Below are 19,483 nucleotides of genomic sequence, written 5' to 3' on the forward strand. Positions count from 1 at the left end.
CTCTGATAGTCTTGGCTCATTGCTGTCCCATCTGGCCTGAGCTGGAGGGCAGTTTGTCTGCAAGCCTGCAAGACTTGTTTCTGGAGAAATTATGCATCTCCTGCTGCTGTTTGACTCATTTGAGTTTGCTGTTGACTCTGGTGTAAATGACAGCTTTGTTATCCTTTTCTAATGAATAAAGTGTCTCTTTTTAAAATTAAAACTCTTGGAAAAAAATGCACAAGGGAAACACCAAGGCAGAATTGAAATATGCTAAACTTCTGTCCTGTTCCTTAGGGTATTTATGAGGTTTCTGTCTCCTCTGAAGGCTTAAGGGAGAAAGAAATGCTGTGCCTTAGTGTCAGTCAAAGAAACAGACAGTTTCTTTATGTGAATTCACTGGCATTTGTTGGGAATATCCAGTGCTATGTCATCTTATACTGTAAATCATTGAGGTGAGACTGTGATTTTGAAGAATTTTCGGTGTTTAAAAAGTAAGGTGATTTCAAGTGCTACTTTCCCCAAGAAAAACGGTGGCAACATTTTTTGTTGTTGTTGTTGTTGATAGGATATTATGAATCACCTATCTGAATGCAAGTTGCATAAACTTTTACTGAAGAATGTACAGCTTGCAACACATTGCACCCAGATCTGCCACCTGTATCACTAATTTGAGTACCAGGGGAGTGCTTTGACCAGTCAACATCCTACTCCCCAGGTTGCTTTTCCTGAGTTTTAGGGACTAATTCTGTCATGGAACTGCTGAGTGAGCATGGGCCTGAGCTTTGCTGCCCAGACCCTGGGGTGCTGACATGGTGGTACTTGCTGTGAGGAGCCCTGGACTGGCTGCTGGTAGTTCAGGTTGCTGCAGGCCTGTCCCTGTAGTTAGTCTGTGTGTGTGTGGTGTACAGACATGGCAATATGATCAGCATGGTGAAACTACCTCAGGCCTGGCTTCAGACAGCAGCTGGGCACATGGGTGGCTGCTGGGCTGTGGAGTTGTGGGTGTTCAGATTGTGTTGACACACATGAGGTTTGGGGAGCTGGGAGGTGGGATACTGGCAGGATGGAGAACATGTAAAACTTGTCTTGTTTCTCAATCTGCCTGTCTGACCTGTCCACAATCCTGTCAGTGCTGAAATGGAAGACTACAGTGAGCAGGACTCCCATAACATTGCCAGCCCCACAGAGGAGCCAAAGAGCAGTGTGGGCACCAGCTGCTGTTCAGAATTTCCCCTCTCACTGCTGGAAATTGGACAGCCCTGCCAGGCACACCCAGACTTGCATAAAATTATCCAGGTGAGGAATGTGCAAGCTTGACCTGGCTTCAACAGGAGTGTGTAGAGTAGGATGTCTGCTTCATACTTGGGATTTCTCTTCTAGGAAAAATTCCTGGAAATTGGAAGCTTACATTTCAAGCCAGTGCCATCAAATCCTCACTATTTCTTCTACTGCCCACCATCAGCCAAGAAAGAGGTAGGTATGGGGCTGTCCTGGAGGTGCCTGGTCCTTGTGGAATAGCTTTTCTTGGTGTCAAATACGGATTTGAGGCTGGCAGGCCCATGGGTGGACTTAGTCCCTGGAGCTCCCATCAACAACCTGATGATGTATTGCCTGGCATGATTCTAGTATGTGCCCTTTCTCTCTCCATCTCAGGAAGAGGCATCTCGGGATCAGGCAGACAGGAAAGGCAGCGAGGACATGGAGGGATCAGAGGCAGAAATGGCAGCTGAAGAAGGTAAAATTTTTCCAAGACAGGTTTGCTCTGCCTTGGAAAAGAAAACGTCTGTCCATGTGGTGATGCCTTTCAGAGCTAGGTGTGTCTGGTCGGGTCTCTGGAGGTGTGGACCTGGTTTGCTGACAGGGAACCTGTACCAACAGGAGCGGTGTCTGGATGCTGCATTGCCACAGAGAGTGACCCAGAGCTGGAGGTGGAGTACCGTGAGAAGCTGGAGCATGAGTTCCCAGACACAGATTCCCTCTCAGACTCCAACACAGTGAACCAGGATGACGACTCCTTCAGCGTGCTGGGAGGGGACTCGCTCAATGAGCAGGAGTTCCTGGAGCAGGAGATGCCCCCGCTCTTTGTGCACCTGACCTGCTCAGTGAAGCTGCGTAGCCAGCATAGCTCCATGCCCGTGCAGTCCCTGCCAACCTGTCTAGGTAAGAACAAGTCTTGCTGGGGGGTTAAATGGCAATAGGGCTTCTGTCAGGTCCCTGCTGGGTGAGCAGCTCCTGGAACAAACATGCTGTGTGTTAAACAGCAATCTCCCTAGACCAGCCTTCACTGTAAACCCCCAGGGTTTGCCATCATCAGACAAGGGCTTTTTCACCAGGTCTCCCACTTGCTGTGGGATTGGTCATGGAAGGTTGAAAGGATCATGGAAGATGATGGTGGCCTTCTTGAGCCTGTCCAGGTGTGTGTGACAGCCACCTCTTGCAGTCTCTGTACTTGCCACCAGGCTGGGTATGTGTGCAAGCAGAGATGTTGGTTGCTTGAGTCCCTTGGTTTGTGATCTCTCCTCAGGGGAAGTTCTGGGCTGCCTGGAAAGCTGCCAGGGCTTGAACACCATTGACTTGGGGGATCTCTGTGTGACCCTGGACATCTTTGTGTTGACACTGCCCCTGGAGATAGAAGTTGTGAACACAGACATCCTCCACAACAGGTAGGTGGAAAGAGGCCCAGTCACCCACGCTCTGCCTGCCCTAGCCAGACAGTCATTATTGGCTCATCTCCATGTACTGAGACTTACAATTCTTCTTCTCACAAAGCCTGTCACAGCCTTAAGAAAACTCAAATATTTCCTAGATAGGCTCACCTTCCCTAGAGATCCCTTTTCGCTCTCTGTGTCTGTTTATCCTCTCTGGCTCCAACTCTCAGGCTGCTCTCTCTCCTGTGACAGATGCACCTCTGAGAGCAGCGTGTCCTTCACGCGCTCTCCAGGGCAGCCATCCTCTTTCCGCTCAGACGAGGACATTATGCACAACCTGGAACGGCTCCCATCCACTGGAGATGAGAGGTAGGGCACTGCACAGCCCCTCACTGCTTCCTTTTACTGCCTGGGAGCTGCTCTGTGGTAGCTGCATGAGTGAGAAGGACTGGTTGATTCTTTGTCTCCTCTCTCCTAGGCACCCTGCCCTTTCCAACCTCCCTGGAGTGCACAGGCAGGCTATTGAAGCCACTATGAATGAGGTAAGCCAGATTTGCCTTCCTGCTTCCAGCTAGAGCACTCAACTCCTCTTCCACACTTCCTAGCCTGCTCCAAGCTGCAACCTGTCAGCTGAACTGACTGTTAGGCTTCCTGGTGTCACATAAGATGTTATCCTTGTGGTTCCCAAAACTGTGGGATTACCCGGAGAAAATTCTTGCTTGCAGTTGGGGTGGGCCAGGCAGAGCTGTGTTCTAAAGGCCTTTTCTTAGCTACATTCAGGAGATGAGGGATGTGGCTGATGAGAGAGGCTACCTTCATCCTATTGGGGCTTGGGTGAGAGCTGGGGGAGGCTTGCAAACTCAGGTGACCTGGATGTTGCTCTGTGTCCTTGCTCTGCTCAGATTCGCTGGCTCCTGGACGATGAGATTGTGTCAGCGCTGCGTCACTCGCAGGTCATCAGCACCTCCATCCTGCACAGGGTGGCCACCCACATCTATAACTCCAAGGGCAGGCCCAGCTGCCACAGCGAGGTGGTGCTGCTCCAGTTTGTCTTTGGGCCTGAGCACTCTCTGGAGAAGTTCAAGGAGGTAAAGAGAAAGCCCTGGGGCAGCACCATGCTTTGCTTGCTAGCAGGATGCTTATTCTTCTCTGTGTTGCAGGAGTTCAGGAGAATGGCTCTGCCAGGCTACATGCTGAATGCAGAAGGCAACGACTACCACTACATCTCCATCAGCCGCCTGCACTCCAGGAGGACTGCTCCAGAGCCTTCAGGGACACCCTGCTTGCAGCAGCCAGCTGCAGGGGGCACCAGGACAGGTGGTGGCCAGGAGGGGACCAGTGAAACAGAAGCAGAAGGCTCTGAGCTGTCACACCACACAAGCTGTGTCCTCCCAGAAGAAGGCCAGGGTCTCTGGGAGTGGCCAGAGAGCGAGACACGCATTGTGCCTGACACAGGGAACCCTGCAGGTGGAGGCAGCCACACACTGAATGAGGTGAGAAGCACTGAACAATCTGTTGGTGAGAAGCTGTGGGACACTGATGACAAGGAAGGATGATGGGATTTTTTTTTTTCAGTGCCTGTTTTTCTCGTCATTTTTGTGACTTTGGCTTTATGCAGGCTCCAGGAGATATGCTGAGACTTGATCAAAACAGAGCACCAGGCCAGGACTCCATGGAAGAGGCAGTTCCAGAGACAACCATACAGTCATTGCCATCATCATCATCTGAAAAGGGAAACAGTGAGAAATCACCACTGGTGACACCATCTGCAGCAAGCCTGTCTGAGTCTGTAACACAGGGCAGGGAAGGTAGGAGTTGCAGTGTGGGCAGGATGTACCTCAACATCAGAAACTTTAAAGGGAAGAGGCTAGTTCTGGCTGTGACATAGATAATATAACTATTACTCCTATTCCTGTCCCTAAATACCTGGATTAGTACCAGGACTTTGGTCTCTTCCTTGCCAGGGTGCTGGCAGTTCAGTGCTTAACAGTACCCAAGATGCTGTGCTGCTGCCCTGATACCCCTGATGACATGCAGTTCCTGGTGACTTCAGAGTGGCTGTGAGAGCCCCATTCCCCAGCACTGCCTCCCCGTGGCCAGCACAGCCTGGCTGTCCTGTGGCATGAAGTTTCTGCAGCGGATGGGGCATGTGATGGGGCTTAGCAAGTACTTTCCTGGTCAAACCCCTCTTCTCCCTGCAGGCTCCAGCAGGCAGCGTCCCAGCCGTGTGCAGAGCCTCGTGTCGAGCCAGGGCAGCATGGACTCCGACCATCTGGGTGAGTCTGCCAGGGCAGGGGGCTGACAGCGTGTGGTGGCACTGACAGTGACACACAGGGGGTCAGTGTGCCTGGGCTGGGGTGAGCCCTGAGGGCAGGGTTTGTGAGTGGCTGCCCTGCCCAGGGAGGAGGTGTTTTGCCAGGCCTAGGGCTGAAGTGAGGCTGCGTTGCAGGTTATGATGGGGGAAGCAGTGACTCGGAGTATGAGGAGGCGTTAATGAGTGACCAGGAACCCAGGTGCCCCCTTATGCCGGATTTCTGGCTCATCATAAAAATCCATCAGGACCGAGTGGAGGTCTACTACCACACACGGTAAGGAGGCTCCCCTGTCTGACCACTGCCTCTCTGCACTGTGACCTTGTTGCCACTCACTCATCTCTGGATACAATCTCCTCCCTGCCCACTGTGGATGGGAAGTTGCAGGACTAGATTGGTGCTCTATAAGAGGAAAACTGCCATCCTTTCCCACTGTGTTCCTGCTCCCAGCACCCAGTGATGGGCACTGTCCAGGTGCCCTGCTGACCCCATTCTCCCTTTATTCATAAAGCAGCCTGAGTGTGGAGAAGGCAGAATCAGCAGAGACAGAAGAGGAGCAGCCAGGGGAGTGCCAGAGTCTCAACCAAGTGGTGGTGAAGAAGATCAGTGAAATCTGCAGGGTTGTCAATCAGGTAATAAATCTTAAGAGGGCACTAACAGAGCTGCCAGTGATTAGACGGCTTAGATCAGAAGGTACCTCTGGAGGTTGTCTAGTCAGGGCTCAGCTCAGAGGGCCTGGGGAGCCAGTTCAGCTGGTGGAGTCCCAGCTTGGGGGGGGTCACAGGAAAAGGGACTCAGTCTGTCCCTAAGCACTTCTTGTTGTCTTCTGTGGCTGTGCAAGCGACAGAACCAATCTTTCCTCATCCTTTGCAGCGCTTGCTGCTGCAGGACCTGCATGACAGCCACATATGCAACTCATTACTTGTGGCAGAAAGTGAGGAGGACATCTGGAAGAGTGAAACACCCTATACTTCATACAGGCAGCGTGTGATGCCCACGGATGGTATGGATATTCCTTTAGCCATGCCTCAGCTGTAGTGCTACAGAGATGCCTAAGAAGATGTTAACTTCCATGCTGTGGCCCCAGCTGTGTCCTATGCTCTTTACAGATTACTCTGTAGAGGAGAGCTACCAGCCCCGGGACTACCTGGCTGCCACCATGCAGTTCATGCCAGGGCACTTTGCTTGTGGGGTGGTGTGGAGCACACTCATCCACGTGCATTCACGCCTCAAGATGGGCCCCAACATGGGCGTCTCACGAGGTATGTACAGCCCAGGTTCCTCTCTCCCGTGTGACGTGTCAGGAGTCCAGCTGCTGGCTGGACTGGCACTCCAGGGAAGGGTATGTGGGATAGCTAATGTCCTACATTGCCCACAGCTATCCAGGCTCTTCGCTCCGTGCTCAACGCCTTCTCTGTGGTGAACAGGAAGAATATGTTTGTCTACCAGGAACGTGCCACTAAATCTGTTTTCTACCTCCGGTAAGAAGCCAGCGTGACTTGTTGGCCTTGCTATGTGTGTTACACAGACTGAGAGCTCCTTGGGACAGAAAGTGTCTGCCCAGCCTCAGGGACCGTGTTGTGACCCAAGCAGCAAATATCTGATTTCTGATGAGTCAGTCACATCAAGCAAGGCCCATCCTGCTCTCCCTGTGCTAAGCCTTTATATAGGAGGAAAAATGGATGGATTTTTTGAGGGGGCCAGAGAGCAATTTCTCCACAAACTCCATATTCTAAGGACTAGTCTCCACAAAGTACACAGGGGAGAGCAAGGAAGATGTGGATCTTCTGTGGATGTACAATACTGTCATCCTTGGGAATGAAGGCTGACATGTCTTTCTGTATTCAGGCTGACTGAAACCACCCACAGTGGGAAGGTGTGGGAAGCAGAGAGCAGCCTTAGTGCATCATCTCGCTCACTGGCACTGACACGCAGCCAGGAGCCCATTTACACTGAGGATCTCATGGTGAGTCTGCTGCTCTCTGTGAGTGGATGTGGGTGCTCATGGTCACAGGAATGGGGGCAGCTCAGTAGTCCCAGCAACCTGGATTTTATGTGGGGTAAAACTTACACTGGAGATGTGTGGAGTGGGGCAGCAGTGGGTGGCATCTGCCTGACCCTGCTGACAGCCTGGGACAATGATGGATCTAGAATTCATGTGAAACTACCTCCACATGGCTGCTTTTGTTTCTCCAGGGTTCTCGTTCCTCTCTGGACACTGCCTCATGCCGTAGTGTGGACTCTGCCCGTCCTGTGGGACAGATAGACAGACACATCCAGCTGATGGTCCATGGTGTTGCCCCAGCAGGTATGTGTTAGAGCACCTGGCAGCAGAACTGTGCTGATGTAAAGCAGAGGAACAAAGCTCTGCTCCCTGCCTTCTTTGCTTGAAGAGAGGAATCTCACTCCTGAGCAAATAGCTTTTCCTTAGCCCAGAGCTGCTCTCTGTTCTGTGTGGGTGAAAATATAAGGAAAGGATCCATAACCTACAATGAAACCTCCTGCAGACCCTGTGCAGGAGTACATTTGTCTTTGCCTACTGCACCAGCAGTCTTCTGTGATCATAAACCCATAGAAAAATACGTCTGAAGAAACTGATGGTGGGGACAGTCATGTTCCCATTAGGAAGTGAGTGTGAGGATGGTACATCTTGAACAGGGAGGGAGAGGTGGCTGTAGTCATTCTTACTAGATGGGGTGAAAAAGCTGCTGTTACCTCTGCTCCCCTGTCAGGGCCTGAGATCACAGACGAGCTGGTGAAGGTGCTGCGCAGACGCCTGGATGAGGCCACCCTGGACATCATCACTGTCATGCTGGTGCGGAACTGCAAGCTGACCCCAGCAGATGTGGAGGTACCTCACTGGCTAATCTGCTCTCTTCATCCCAGGGCACTGTCCTACATTTTCACCTGTCTCAGCTGCTACTGCCCCAGGGGCACCCGAGGCAGTTTGCTGCATCCTGTTCCCTGCTCCCGTGCTTGGTCAGGCTATCATTGAGGGAAATACTGAGGGATATACTGTGTGGGTGCCAGGGTAGCTGGGGGATTCCCTCTGCTGGGTTTGTAGCATGGCAGGACTGTGCCCTCCTTCCCACACCTTGGAATGAATGTCTGCCTGTATCTTGGGGCTGGGCAGGGCCAGGAGTTGGACTTTGATGATCCTTGTGGTCCCATCTAATTCAGGATATTCTATGATCTGTCTCAGGACACTGTCTAGGGTTCTTCCCCCCACACTTCTCCCTTTGCAGAGCCAACTGACACCATTTTTATCAGTATTAGAGCCCCAGGGCAGGCTGCTAGTCCCAGCTGGGTTTTAAAGGCTCCTGTGTGCAGTTTATCCAGCCCCCCGGGACGCCGCCCACCGAGGTCCTGCAGTTCTCGCTGCCACCCTCGGCCGTGCCCTGGCTGCACGCCGTGGCCCATTACCTGCGCCAGAACCTGCTCATCTTCCTGCACACCCCCAAGTACACCGACAGCAACGTGGAGCACCACTTCAAGGTGAGCAGGGCTGGGGCTGGGACAGGAGTCTGCCCAGCTTCAGCTGCTGCTGGGGGCATTCCTTTGGGCAGCTCAGACACCATGTTGCCAGCTCTGCCATGGAGGGTTAGGGAGAAACTGACACTAACTCCTGAGGCCTGGGGGAGTTTTACAGGACTGAGCACATCCTGATGAGCCCAGACAGGCCATGCTTTCATGCCAGGCAGTCACTGTGCAAAAAAGCAGCAACTACAGAACTCATGCCCACAGTCGTCTCCCAGGAGCATGGGAGAAGACCCCCTTTCAAAGCTGAACATGGCTCCGTCAGATCTAAGGACTGAAACATCAGGATTAATAAAAATTTGGGAGCTGCTACCCACTCCTTAGCAGGGCCACAGTAAAGACAGATACGTAGTACCATATTACTCTGTATGAACTGTAAGATGTTCCTTCACCCCAGCAATTGTGAAGGCTGTGTTGGCAAGTGTTTTGAGTGTTTTGAGTAGATCTGGATTTGATTCTATGGGTTGAGGAATGAGCTCTGCATATACACAAGCCTCTTTCCAGTTAAGGTAAGTTCTCTAATCTTTGTCAGTATTCTTCCTTGTTCTCCTTAGCACTACTTCAACCATAATGGGAGCGTCCCTGACCAGGATCTCTATTTGTACAACAAGCCAGGTGGCCAAGGCACTGGTGGAAAAGGTATTGTGCTCACTTCTTCTGAAACAGGGTATGGGGCTGTGTGTTGGGGAAGTGTTTCCATGCTGGAGAGCTCTGTCTGACTGAGGAAGGTCAGTGCTGGGGGAGTGTGTTCCTCCATGGCTGCAGGGTGGGTAAGGTGTGTGCCTGAGGGACTGCACACCTCTGCATGTGTGGCAGAGCAAACTAAGGCCTCCCACAAAGCAGCTTGCTAAACTTGACCTGTTGCTGCAGGAAGCAGCTCTAGACACAGTGAGACCTCAGTGTGGGGCACAGAGGCTCCATAGGGCGGGGAGTGGGAGCAGTTGTGGCAGAAGCCTTGCTGCAGAGGGAAATCTGGGTGTGTGTGGGCAATGTCCTTGTTTTTTCTCTAGACTGCTGGAGAGGGGATTGGATAGGGCTCACCCTGCAGCAGGTTGTCACATCATGTTTTGTCCAGGCCGTATGGTCTGTCACCTGGCCATTGTGTGACTTGTGCCCCTTGTGCACTGTTTGAATGTTCTTCTGTTATGTAGGTACCATGTCGGACCTTGTGCAGCACCTCTTTCCACTCTCTCACTTCCAAGGTAGCTCCCCTGGCTCCAAGTGTTACTCCATCTCCTTTTCCCATGCAGCTCTCTGGTCCCAGCTGTTCTTGTTTTCCTTGTGTTGTGGCTTCAGCTCTGACTCCTCTGTGTGTTTGTGTGTGTATGTCTATAGCTGAGCCCTGTTTCTTGCTGGCTGGATAAAGGAGCAAACAGAACCTGTTGCCTTGAGGTGGCAGCTCAGTGATTCCCAGCTTGCAAGCAGTGAACACCAAAGTCCTGCATCTTTTTTCCCACAGGTCCAAACAGGCATCTCTTCCCTGAGGAAAATGGGAGTCCTGGTGTTTCAAATGTCATTGATGCTCCAGGGTGTAGCATCATCACTCTCCCAGTGGCTGTGTCCTGGTGTGGGGTGTTCCCTTGCTTACCAAAGGGCTGGAGTGGCCAGGTGCTATTAGATGTGTGCTTTGTAATTCAGTGAGCCGGGGTCAGAGGGGCTCAGAGACCCCCACAGATGGGGGATAACAGTTCTCCAGCACCCCACCTCCAGTGCACCAGGCAGTAAGACCCTTGGCAGCTCTTGCTGATGTACCTGACTGAAGCAGAGCAGAGATACAAAAATGGATGTAATAGGGAAATGTGCCAGAGGCTGAAGAGGCTGAGTGTGGGAATTTATCCAGGAGAAGAAAAGGGGAATGGTCTATAATTGCCACATGATCATTCAGCCATTTGGGTGGGCCTAGGGGCGACTGCCAAACCAGACTGTTGAGGAGTTTGTGCCCTTTACTGCTTAAAGAAAGAAAGTCTGGTTGGTAGAGCTCATATTCACTGTCATGTGGGGCAGATTTCCTGCTCTGTATTGGCACCCATGTCCTGGAGAGCTGCTCTGCTGCAGCAAGAGGCTCTGTGGGGGTTGCTCATAGGTGTAGTTTCCTTTCCTCAGTGTGGATGCACATGAGCTGCCCTCTGATTTGAACCTCTCTCCTTTGTGAGCATCTCTCTCCATCCCAGGGCACTCTCCCTTGTGTCTGCTATGCCTTGGAGGAAAGGTTGCTGCAGAGCTTGTGCTTCACAGGGAATGATGGACACTGGGTGGTTGTGCTGCTGAGCCAACAGGCAGGGGCTGAACTTTTCTCTGCAGTGACTCCAGGCTAGTCCTGGGTGTGAGCCTGCCTTATCCCCAGTCCTACCTGGCTGGAGTGCATGGGGATGGCACTTGATCCTGTTCAGGTGTACAGTGAGGAGGGGGCTGTGGGTGTAATCTGCAACAAGGTGTCCTGTCTGCAGGGACTATACATCCTTCACAGCCTGGAGGGGGCTGCTGAAGAGTATCTGGGCCCTGTACTCTGTCCCTTAAGAGGACAGGAATGGTGAGCCCCATCCTGGATCAATCTGCATAAAGGCTCTCCTGGTGCAAATGGAGATACTTTCCTCTTGCATGTGGTGCTGGACAACCCAGGAAGCTCCTGCAGGGCAAGGTGAAATCTGCTGTGACTCTACAGGAGAGAGATTCTTGGAATGATGGGGACACCCTGTGCCAAACATGCTTCTTACCCTGGCTCCCCACAGGCACAGCTAGCCTCTGCTGCCCTGGCTGCCTCCCCTCCTGTGGGCCCTGCCTGTGACACTCAACTCAAGTGGTGACATGATGGTGCCAGCTGGCAAGGTGCAGGCAGGCATGTGGGGCTGTACTTGGTGGGTGTTGATGGAGGCTGTTTCGGGTTCTGCCCCGCAGGAATCGCGTGCATTGCGCTGACGTTCGTGGATGAGCATGGCAGCCCCACCTTGCTGCCCCACGGGGAGAGGCCTGACCCTCTGAAGCTGCCTTCCCCCTCTCCCATCGTGGGCCTGCTGCAGGACAGCGACTTTGAAAGCCTCACAGCCGTCAGCAGGCACCAGCCAGGGGCTGAACCCCCGCCTTCAGGTGGGGAGCAACCAGCAGCTGCCATTGCCCACAGCCCCCACATGCCCTGGGGCACCTCGGGGGCTGGGAAGGCAGGGCCGAAGAGCCAGAACTCCCCTCTCCCCACAGAGCCTTGCGTGCGGGTGCGCCTGGATATCTGGGAGAAGGGCAACATCAGCCTGCTGCAGCTGTTGGAGAAGCTGCGCGGGGCCCTGCGCCACGCGCTCTGCGACGCTGTCATGGAGTTCCTCGTGCTGCCAGCCCCGTTGTGTGTGGAAGCTGCCTGCCCCCTCAGTGCTGCAGACCTGGAGGACCTGAGCTCTGCAGGTGAGAGCCTGGCCAGGAGGAGGCCCCACCTTGGGCCTTCACCCAGCCTTGCTCCTCCTGCCTGGCCTGCAGGAGCTTGGCTGTGCTGGGGGAGTCTGGTTGGGTGGGCAAGGAGGGAGGAAGCTGCTCTCCTGTGTGGTGTCTTGGGGAAGAAGCATCATAGACATTGGTGCTGGAGAGATATTTAAGGTCTGTCTGTTCCCCAGGACTGAATCCACTTTGCTGGATGTTACTGATGGCTCTTTTCCTTCTCCAGCCAGGCTCTGGCCAGACACAATGGGGTACCCAGCAACTTTGCAGGGGGAGGCTCTGCAGAGTTTGATTTGCTTTGTCTCCCCAGGAGGCCTAAGGAGGACCATGTCAGAGACCAAGGGCCTGGCCCTGGCCAGTGGGGGGCCTGGCAGAAGCTGTCCTCCACCCCTGCACTTCACCTCTGCACCTTCACCAAGCTCTGGAGAGCCAGTGACACCCACAAACAAGCTGGGACGCCGCAGCTTCTGGGACATGCTGGTAACATTGCTGAAGGAACATGGCCTATAACATCCTCATAGTGTCAGAGGAATGGACAGTAGGGATCTGGCTGGGAATGGGAAGCCAGGCTTGCAGCAGGGACTTTGAAATCAGGGCACTGACTGGGCTGTGTATGTGCACAACATTAACTTACCCCTTCCTCCCCTAGAGCAAGACAGAGTCCTCAGAGCTGGGCAGCCCCAAGACTACTGATGACATTGTGCTGGAGAGGCCAGAGGAGGCTCGCACGAGACGGCGGCACAAGACAGAGAATGTCAAGCAGCACCTGAGCCAGGATCGGGCCACGGCCACAGCTGAGCTGGAACAGGCACAGAGGCAAGCACAGCCTGCAGGCTGGACAGCCAGGATGCTGTTCCCCCAGTCTGTTGTACATTGCTCTGCATCCTGATGGCCTCTGGACCACATTCCTTTTCCTTGTAGTTTCTCCCTTACACTGCAGTTTAGGAAAGCTGCTTTCCACACACAAAGCCTTATCCCTTACTACTGGAGTGTTGCTGGGAGCACAGCTGTTTCTCCCTGCCAGAGATCCCTTCTCTGCACTGTGGGGCCCTGTGCAACACCTGACACTCATGGCTAGTGATCAAGAGTGACCCAGCTCAAGGATTGTGTCAACCCAAAAAGGAGGCTCCCAGGGCTCTGCTCTGGAGCTATGAGGGGACTGTTGCACTTTTCTACCTTCACTACAGATGGCTGATGTAGTGTAACTGTGCTTCCCTTCCCTCTCCTCAGGCGCCGAGCCTGCCAGTTGGAAGAAGGAGATGTAGGTACCATGCACCCACTCTTCAATCAAACCTGCCAGCAGTGGATGGCATTCATGAACCACCTGGGTATGTGTTTCAGCTCCTCCAGATGGGCTGGGAGTGGGCCTTTCTACCCAGAGCTCTCAGGACAAGTCCTCTTCCAGCAGCATCCATCTTCATTCCTTGCTGGTCCTAGTTACACACCCTGTCTCTCCCCAAACCTCCCCAGACTCACATTGGTCTCAGGGCCAGCATCAGCATTAGAAAGCTGTTGCAGGAGGCCTGGCATGTGCCTGTGCATCAGAACAAGCATTCTAAAGCCTGGGTTATGTCTGCCATGCTCCAAGTCTGGGGCTTGCTGAACTTGCCTGCATCTGCTTTGGAGTGACCTGGACTCCAGCAACCAGCTGTGGTAGTGCTTGAACTCCCAGGTGTAGCAGGGATGGAGGATCTGAGCCTCTGCAACATGCTCTGGGACTGTGAAGTTTCATGGGAGACCCTCTTGCCGGCAGGGAGGGAGATGATTGCAGGGATTTGGGGCTGTATGGCTGCCATGTTCCTACTTTCTGGTTACCTTTCACTTTGGTGTTTGTACATCCTCTCACACTCATGCTGGCAAAGTACGGCTCTCCTCTTCCTCTGATGTGGAGTAAGTCAGGGAACAAGTAATAAGTGGGGGAATAAAGTGCTGTGCTCAGAGCATACAGGGTGTTTGGTCCAGGTCCCACTTTGGGCCAGAACCTGAAACCAGGGGTTAGTTCAGGCTTCAACTTCTCGTCCATGTAATATTCTTGTTCTCCAGCTCTGCCTGCCTCAGGCCCTTTGCCCTCTCCACTGCTCATGTGGGCAGGATGTGGCTCTGGGGCAGCTTGGCACCTTGTCCTACAGTACATCTTCCATGCAGGGTGCCCGTCGGTGCAGCAGTGCTCCTTGGAGATGGTTTCTCGTTTCCTCCTGTCCTCCATCCTAGTGGAAGTGGTGAACCTGGTCACTGCCCTGGCAAGTGACACCTCTGTCAAAGTGTTTGAGCAGATCTGGTGAGTTATGCAATTCACAGGTGGCTGTTTAGCACCAGCAGGTGTTGATCAGCTGTACTTTTACTGCCACAGCTCTACTTGGCAGCCACCTCTGGGGCTTTTCTTTGCAGCTACCATCGGGGCACTGCCTTCCTGCCTTATAAGTCTGGTCAGAATACCAGCCCTTGCCCTGGAGTCATCAGACACTTCATCCTGCTGGGACGCAACTTCCAGCAGTGGCGTTGCAGCACAGAACAGGGTGAGTGCCTGGCTGTGGTCCCTAGGACTGTGCTGGGGTCTTTTTTGGGGGGATATCAATGAACAGGGGTCCCCTCCTTACTGGGACAGGCTGCTTGTGCCCAGAGATGGGCACTGGGTTGTCTGGTTTTGCCCTCTGAGACCGTACTCTTGAATGTGCTTGTGACAGTTTATTTCAAGATGAGGTGAGCAGTACTATGGCAAAACATCCTGTCATGACATCTTAATGGCATGGTGGGACATAAAAGTGGGATGAACCAGTACTGAGGGTCATAACTGTGGCTTCTTCCAGTTCACAAAGGGCTCCAGCGCTTTGAGGCCATGGAATTCAGCTCAGCAGAGAGAGGCTCTGATCCCAGCCTTGTTGGTCGAGACCTGGTGCCCCGGCAAAGGTTCCTCTTCATGGAGATCATTGACAAAAAGGTAGTAATGGCTGTGGCTGTATACAGGGGACTGTAACTGGGGTCTTGCCATTCTCCCTGTTCCAGCCTGTCATCTGAAACTGGCTGCAGCTGTAGCAAGTACCTCCAGAACACCTGGGGCAGCCTGTGCTACCAGGCAGGCTCTCTCTGAGCATGTCCTTAAGTCTTCCTCCCCTTCCTCTCTCTCCAGCTGACTCTCTACACTTACAACTGGTCCCCAGACCTGGGAGCCAACTTGAACTGCTCGCTGACACGCCTGCTGCAGTGGCAGAATGCCCGGTCCCACATCGTGCACTGCCTGATCAGCCAAAAGCTGGGACTGTTCCACCACCACTGCTTCATGGACACACCCTGGCATGAGGACAGCAAGCAGGTAGGGCACCACTCCAGGGCGGGCAGTCCTTTCTTCTTCAGGAAGGGCCTTGGCAGTCTGGGGTTCTGAGGAAGCTTGCAAGCACCTTTTATGTCCTGATTGGCAGGGCATCCCCAGACATTCATATGTCCAACTTCACCATTTCCAGCCAGACTGTTGCCCTGCTCTTGGAGACAGGTGATAAGAGAAGCCAGGTCCTTCTGCTGGCAGCACTTATTGGTGACTGAATTACTTAGAGTGGAGGCTGAGGAATGGGCTCCCCACTTCACATTAGAGTCATGGTGGGCCCAGGTGTGCTCTTTTTGGAACTGGTAGTGAAAAGACTAACACAGATTTCAGCAGATGGCCAGAATTGGGTTTACTCTGGGGGTTCTTGCTCCAGGGCTGGCAGCAAGGAAGCTTTCATGGCTGTGTCTGTTTGCTTAGGAGCCAAATCCTTTCCTGAACTCCACTTTGGAGGTTGATGCACTGATCAGGAGCCCGTGTCCCCCACCCAGCAAGGAGCAAGGCCGTCTGGGCAGCTCTGCCCGCAGCCTCCCGTCCCTGCACTTCCACCCCGACGTGGTGCCCTTTGACGAAGCCCTGCGGGATGTCACCACCATCAGGCGCTTACCCCATGGGCCCGACTTGGGACCTTTTGACCCTGTGGCTCGGCATGGGGCCCAGTTCCTGGAAATCAAGAGCATGGAGAGGAAAGGTAAAGCTGATAGGGGGGGCTGATAGCATGGGATAATAATCTCACTTCTAATAATCTCACTTCTGGAAAAGGAGATCAGAGCAGAACAAGAGTTTTGTCGGGGACAGTTCTCTGTGGGAATGGGTTATGGCCTGTTCAGGATGGGAGTGAAGGAGAGTAGCAATACTTGTGGCTTGATGCTCTTGTGACTGCTCTCTTTCCTTCAGAACTGGAGAAACAGATGAAGATTGAAAACCTCTTTGTCACCTGGCAGCAGAGATCAGCTCAGTCCAACATGCCTATCAGTGTGAGTGCAGCCTGGACAGGTGGTGGGCTGGGCCTTCTTACAGCACGCTGGGAGCACCAGCAAAGGGGAGCACTGCAGCTCCGAGCAGGGTGTGTGATGAGGGTGGTGCTAGGCAGTGGAGCCGTGGTCTCTGCTTGAACTTTTGGGTGTGGGGCCTCACTGCCCAGTACTGGAAAGGCTGCAAAGCAGGGGATTCACCCAGTTATCTCTATTTGAGCAGCACTGCAGTGTCATGGAAAGCTTGTTCCCAGCCTCGGTGAGGGGTGTGTGCTGTAACTGCTTCTCTCATGTCGTGCAGCTGGCAGACCTGGAGACTCTGAAGCAATCCTCACGCCTGGTTCACTACTGTGCCACCCCCTTGCTCTTTGACCCGGCCTTCCGGCAGCAAATCCAGACTGACCAGCTGGGCAAGGTCGAGGGGAAGGTGAGTGTCAGCAAGCACCAGTGGGGTCAGGCTTTATGCACAGGGACAAAGGAGCTGTCTTTTCCCAAAACAGGGTTGCTCTGGCCTCACTCCTAAAATACAGGATGGATTTGAATGGTGTAAGTTGGAAACTGAGAAAATCCTTGGGTCCTCAAAGCTTTTCTCCTGCGGCTACACTATGCCTGGAGAAGATTGATTTCCTTTTCTACTCAGGGAATTCAGGGCTGAGTCTGGAGAAGCCATCAAGGGCATTGTCTGGTACTGATCTGTTAAGGAAGCAAAACTGCCCTTATGCATTCAGCAGCCAGACCTGGTAAGCCTTTTCTGGACCCAACAAATAGCCAAAACAACTGAAGGCAAACCAGCTGAATCCTGAGCAGGTTGCAGCCTGACAGACTAACCAGTGCAGATCCTGTACTGGCTGTTCACACTCTGTATGTGTGTCAGAAGGAAAGAACAGGCTGTTGTAATTTATCAGAATGTCAAAAGGATTTTGACAGTCTTTAAGCAGAAGTTGCTACAGAAATTGAACACTCACAGGTGAAAGGGAAAGTATCATCACAGAATGAAAACTTCACTTTGTTTTTGGAACAGAGGAAAATGGAAATTGGTTATTGGATTTGAAGAGCCTTGCAGCAGGGGTTTCAAGGTGCTGTATTGGTTTCTGTATCTCCAGGTCTTTTGCTGGGACGTATGAGTTGCCAGGCTTTGCAGTGCTGGAGGGCTGTTCAGATTGGTCAGAATGGAAAAAGAATGCAAGGAACTCAAAAGGCACCTGAGTAGCCTGTGAAATGAGAACTTTTGTGGGAGCTGGGACCTGGTTCACAGTAAAATAGCACAATGTGGAGAGAAATTTGAACCCTCTTGTATTGTACACTCACTACAGAGCCTGTACAGAGCACACATCTCAGTGGTTTCTGCAATTTGTGAACAGTTGGGTGCAGCAGACACTGGTTAGAGTACATCAGAAAGAGGTGTTAGTGTAATGGGTAATATTCTAATAAATTTCTAAAATAATTGTGTATTAATGTCTTCATCTGACCAGTTAGTGTGAGACCAAACATCTTGTGGCAAAGGCACTGAACTGGAGAAACTTAGAGAAGGTCAGTGAGTAGCTGGAGAGATGCCAGGTAAAGAGACATCTCTTGTGGTTGGTGGAGCAGATAGGCAGAAAGCCAGATAGAAACATGTAACAGAACTGCAGGCTTAAAGTAGAGAGATCAAAAAAAGAAACCTTAGTCTCTCTCAGCACATAGAAAAGGAGTATTCAAGACATCAAAAGGAGAACTGAGTGTTTAGAAGGAAACACTGTTCCTTTTCAGTGCTACTGAACTGCTAGGAAATCCTGAGAAGTCAGCAGGATTCATAAGGGGATTGGACTCTTACCATGGTAATAGGAGCTGAAGCTCTGAGCTTTGCATGAGCCAGTTGTGAGCCACTAACACTTTGTGGAAGCTGTTCTGGGGGAGGCAGATGTTCTGGGGGAGGCAGCAGGTTATTGCAGCGCTGTTAGGTCAGTGCATGGCTGGGTAGATCTTGGATCTTGCATTTTGGTGCATGCACTGGGACAGTGCTTGGACAAACAGATGTTAGTGCTCTCTGGCAGAGAGGGATCTACCTTTTGCTCGACCAGTGTACCTGGTGTCCTCTGCTGGGGCCAGTCACAGCAGTTCTCCTCAGGAATTTACTTTCTCCTGCAGAAGCGCCACCGCTCCAATGACTCCACAGCTTCGGGGAGGGACCGCAGCCACAGCTGTGACTCGGCAGATGCACTGCCCTGCAAGGTGAAGGAGGAGCCCTGGCTGCAGGAGATGTGCAATGCCTTCTTGCAGCAGTACATCCAGTACCTGCAGAGCATGGGCTTCATTCTGGTGCAGGTGCGGCCACCGTCACCTACCACTCGCAGGTCAGTGATGTGCTGGGAGCCCTGGTGTTGGAGAAGAGCCAGCACACTGAGCTGTGCCCTGGTTTGACACAATAGGGCTTGGCTCCCTGCTCAGGGCTGTCCCTGCTCTCATTTCCAGTAGCACAAGCCGGATCCGGGCTCTGGCAGCAATGGGAGTGGAGGGTAGAGGCTCCTTTTCCTACACAAAGCCAAAACCAGAGGGAAGTCCAAAGGTGAGTGCATTTCTGTTACAAGAGTGGAACTGGGATGGAGGTCAGGCTGTGGAGTGGGCCAGTTCTGGTTGGCTTTTGAGACTGTTTCAGGCAGAAAGGAGGTGGGAGGGCAGAGAAAGCATGTCTAGACCAGCACCATCTTTGAGAGTTTGAATGTGATGAGATCTCCTTGCCCTCCTGCATGTCCTCCTACAGGCCTCCGAGCCCTTTCCTGGCATTGGGTGGAACCAGGGCAAATAATCAGAAGACTGGTAATGGCTTGGAGTGGGTCAAAAGAGGAACAGGATGACCTAGGGCAGGGATAGCTGCTTTTGGGTGAGATTCTGAAGTATTACCTGTCAGAGAACCTTCAGCATCTATGCTTAAGGGCAACTCTAGGGCAGAAGGATGTTTAGTTAGAGTGAAATGAATGCAGAAGTTAAAGAGGTTAGAGAAGATAAGCCTGGAATGGCTCTACTGTGAGAGCAGGCTGAGGTTCCTCATGTATAAAGAAGTGGCAGCTAGGGAGGAACAAGTCAGAGCTCTACCATATTGCAGCTAACCTGGAAAGGGATTGACGCTTTCCTGTCTTATTGAATACAACACCTAGAGACCATTAAATTAAAGTATTTGGAGCCAGTTTTGAAACTAAGGAGAGCGTTTCTTTGGGCAGCAGGTTTTGTGAACACAAAAGGTTTTGTGAACACATGAGTTTTGTGAACATGAGCTTACAAGACTGAATAAGTAAGACCCTGGGAGAGGAACCCATT

General features: G+C 52.5%; 1 protein-coding gene across 5 annotated transcripts in view; it reads left to right on the plus strand.

Annotated features, from left to right (window-relative positions):
- Positions 1 to 19,483, plus strand: part of SZT2 (SZT2 subunit of KICSTOR complex) — a 53,149-nt gene that overhangs the window by 26,337 nt on the left and 7,329 nt on the right. For 2 of the 5 annotated variants that reach the window (XM_054638850.2, XM_077182398.1), the window contains exons 29-63: positions 1,113 to 1,278; positions 1,363 to 1,455; positions 1,636 to 1,717; positions 1,861 to 2,142; positions 2,507 to 2,645; positions 2,883 to 2,999; positions 3,109 to 3,172; positions 3,533 to 3,718; positions 3,791 to 4,123; positions 4,249 to 4,438; positions 4,832 to 4,906; positions 5,080 to 5,218; positions 5,454 to 5,574; positions 5,816 to 5,945; positions 6,052 to 6,204; positions 6,321 to 6,423; positions 6,791 to 6,908; positions 7,139 to 7,250; positions 7,675 to 7,793; positions 8,273 to 8,437; positions 9,034 to 9,118; positions 11,375 to 11,563; positions 11,672 to 11,869; positions 12,210 to 12,379; positions 12,549 to 12,715; positions 13,130 to 13,227; positions 14,045 to 14,177; positions 14,288 to 14,415; positions 14,707 to 14,837; positions 15,027 to 15,209; positions 15,636 to 15,906; positions 16,113 to 16,192; positions 16,491 to 16,616; positions 18,317 to 18,522; positions 18,641 to 18,734. In XM_054638850.2, coding sequence (XP_054494825.2) covers positions 1,113 to 1,278; positions 1,363 to 1,455; positions 1,636 to 1,717; positions 1,861 to 2,142; positions 2,507 to 2,645; positions 2,883 to 2,999; positions 3,109 to 3,172; positions 3,533 to 3,718; positions 3,791 to 4,123; positions 4,249 to 4,438; positions 4,832 to 4,906; positions 5,080 to 5,218; positions 5,454 to 5,574; positions 5,816 to 5,945; positions 6,052 to 6,204; positions 6,321 to 6,423; positions 6,791 to 6,908; positions 7,139 to 7,250; positions 7,675 to 7,793; positions 8,273 to 8,437; positions 9,034 to 9,118; positions 11,375 to 11,563; positions 11,672 to 11,869; positions 12,210 to 12,379; positions 12,549 to 12,715; positions 13,130 to 13,227; positions 14,045 to 14,177; positions 14,288 to 14,415; positions 14,707 to 14,837; positions 15,027 to 15,209; positions 15,636 to 15,906; positions 16,113 to 16,192; positions 16,491 to 16,616; positions 18,317 to 18,522; positions 18,641 to 18,734 — 5,146 coding nt within the window. The remainder of the gene's footprint in view (positions 1 to 1,112; positions 1,279 to 1,362; positions 1,456 to 1,635; positions 1,718 to 1,860; positions 2,143 to 2,506; positions 2,646 to 2,882; positions 3,000 to 3,108; positions 3,173 to 3,532; positions 3,719 to 3,790; positions 4,124 to 4,248; positions 4,439 to 4,831; positions 4,907 to 5,079; positions 5,219 to 5,453; positions 5,575 to 5,815; positions 5,946 to 6,051; positions 6,205 to 6,320; positions 6,424 to 6,790; positions 6,909 to 7,138; positions 7,251 to 7,674; positions 7,794 to 8,272; positions 8,438 to 9,033; positions 9,119 to 11,374; positions 11,564 to 11,671; positions 11,870 to 12,209; positions 12,380 to 12,548; positions 12,716 to 13,129; positions 13,228 to 14,044; positions 14,178 to 14,287; positions 14,416 to 14,706; positions 14,838 to 15,026; positions 15,210 to 15,635; positions 15,907 to 16,112; positions 16,193 to 16,490; positions 16,617 to 18,316; positions 18,523 to 18,640; positions 18,735 to 19,483) is intronic. The other 3 variants (XM_077182400.1, XM_077182399.1, XM_077182401.1) reach the window with 3 other exon arrangements.

Source organism: Agelaius phoeniceus, chromosome 8 (assembly GCF_051311805.1).
Source record: "Agelaius phoeniceus isolate bAgePho1 chromosome 8, bAgePho1.hap1, whole genome shotgun sequence".
Classification (NCBI taxonomy): domain Eukaryota; kingdom Metazoa; phylum Chordata; class Aves; order Passeriformes; family Icteridae; genus Agelaius; species Agelaius phoeniceus.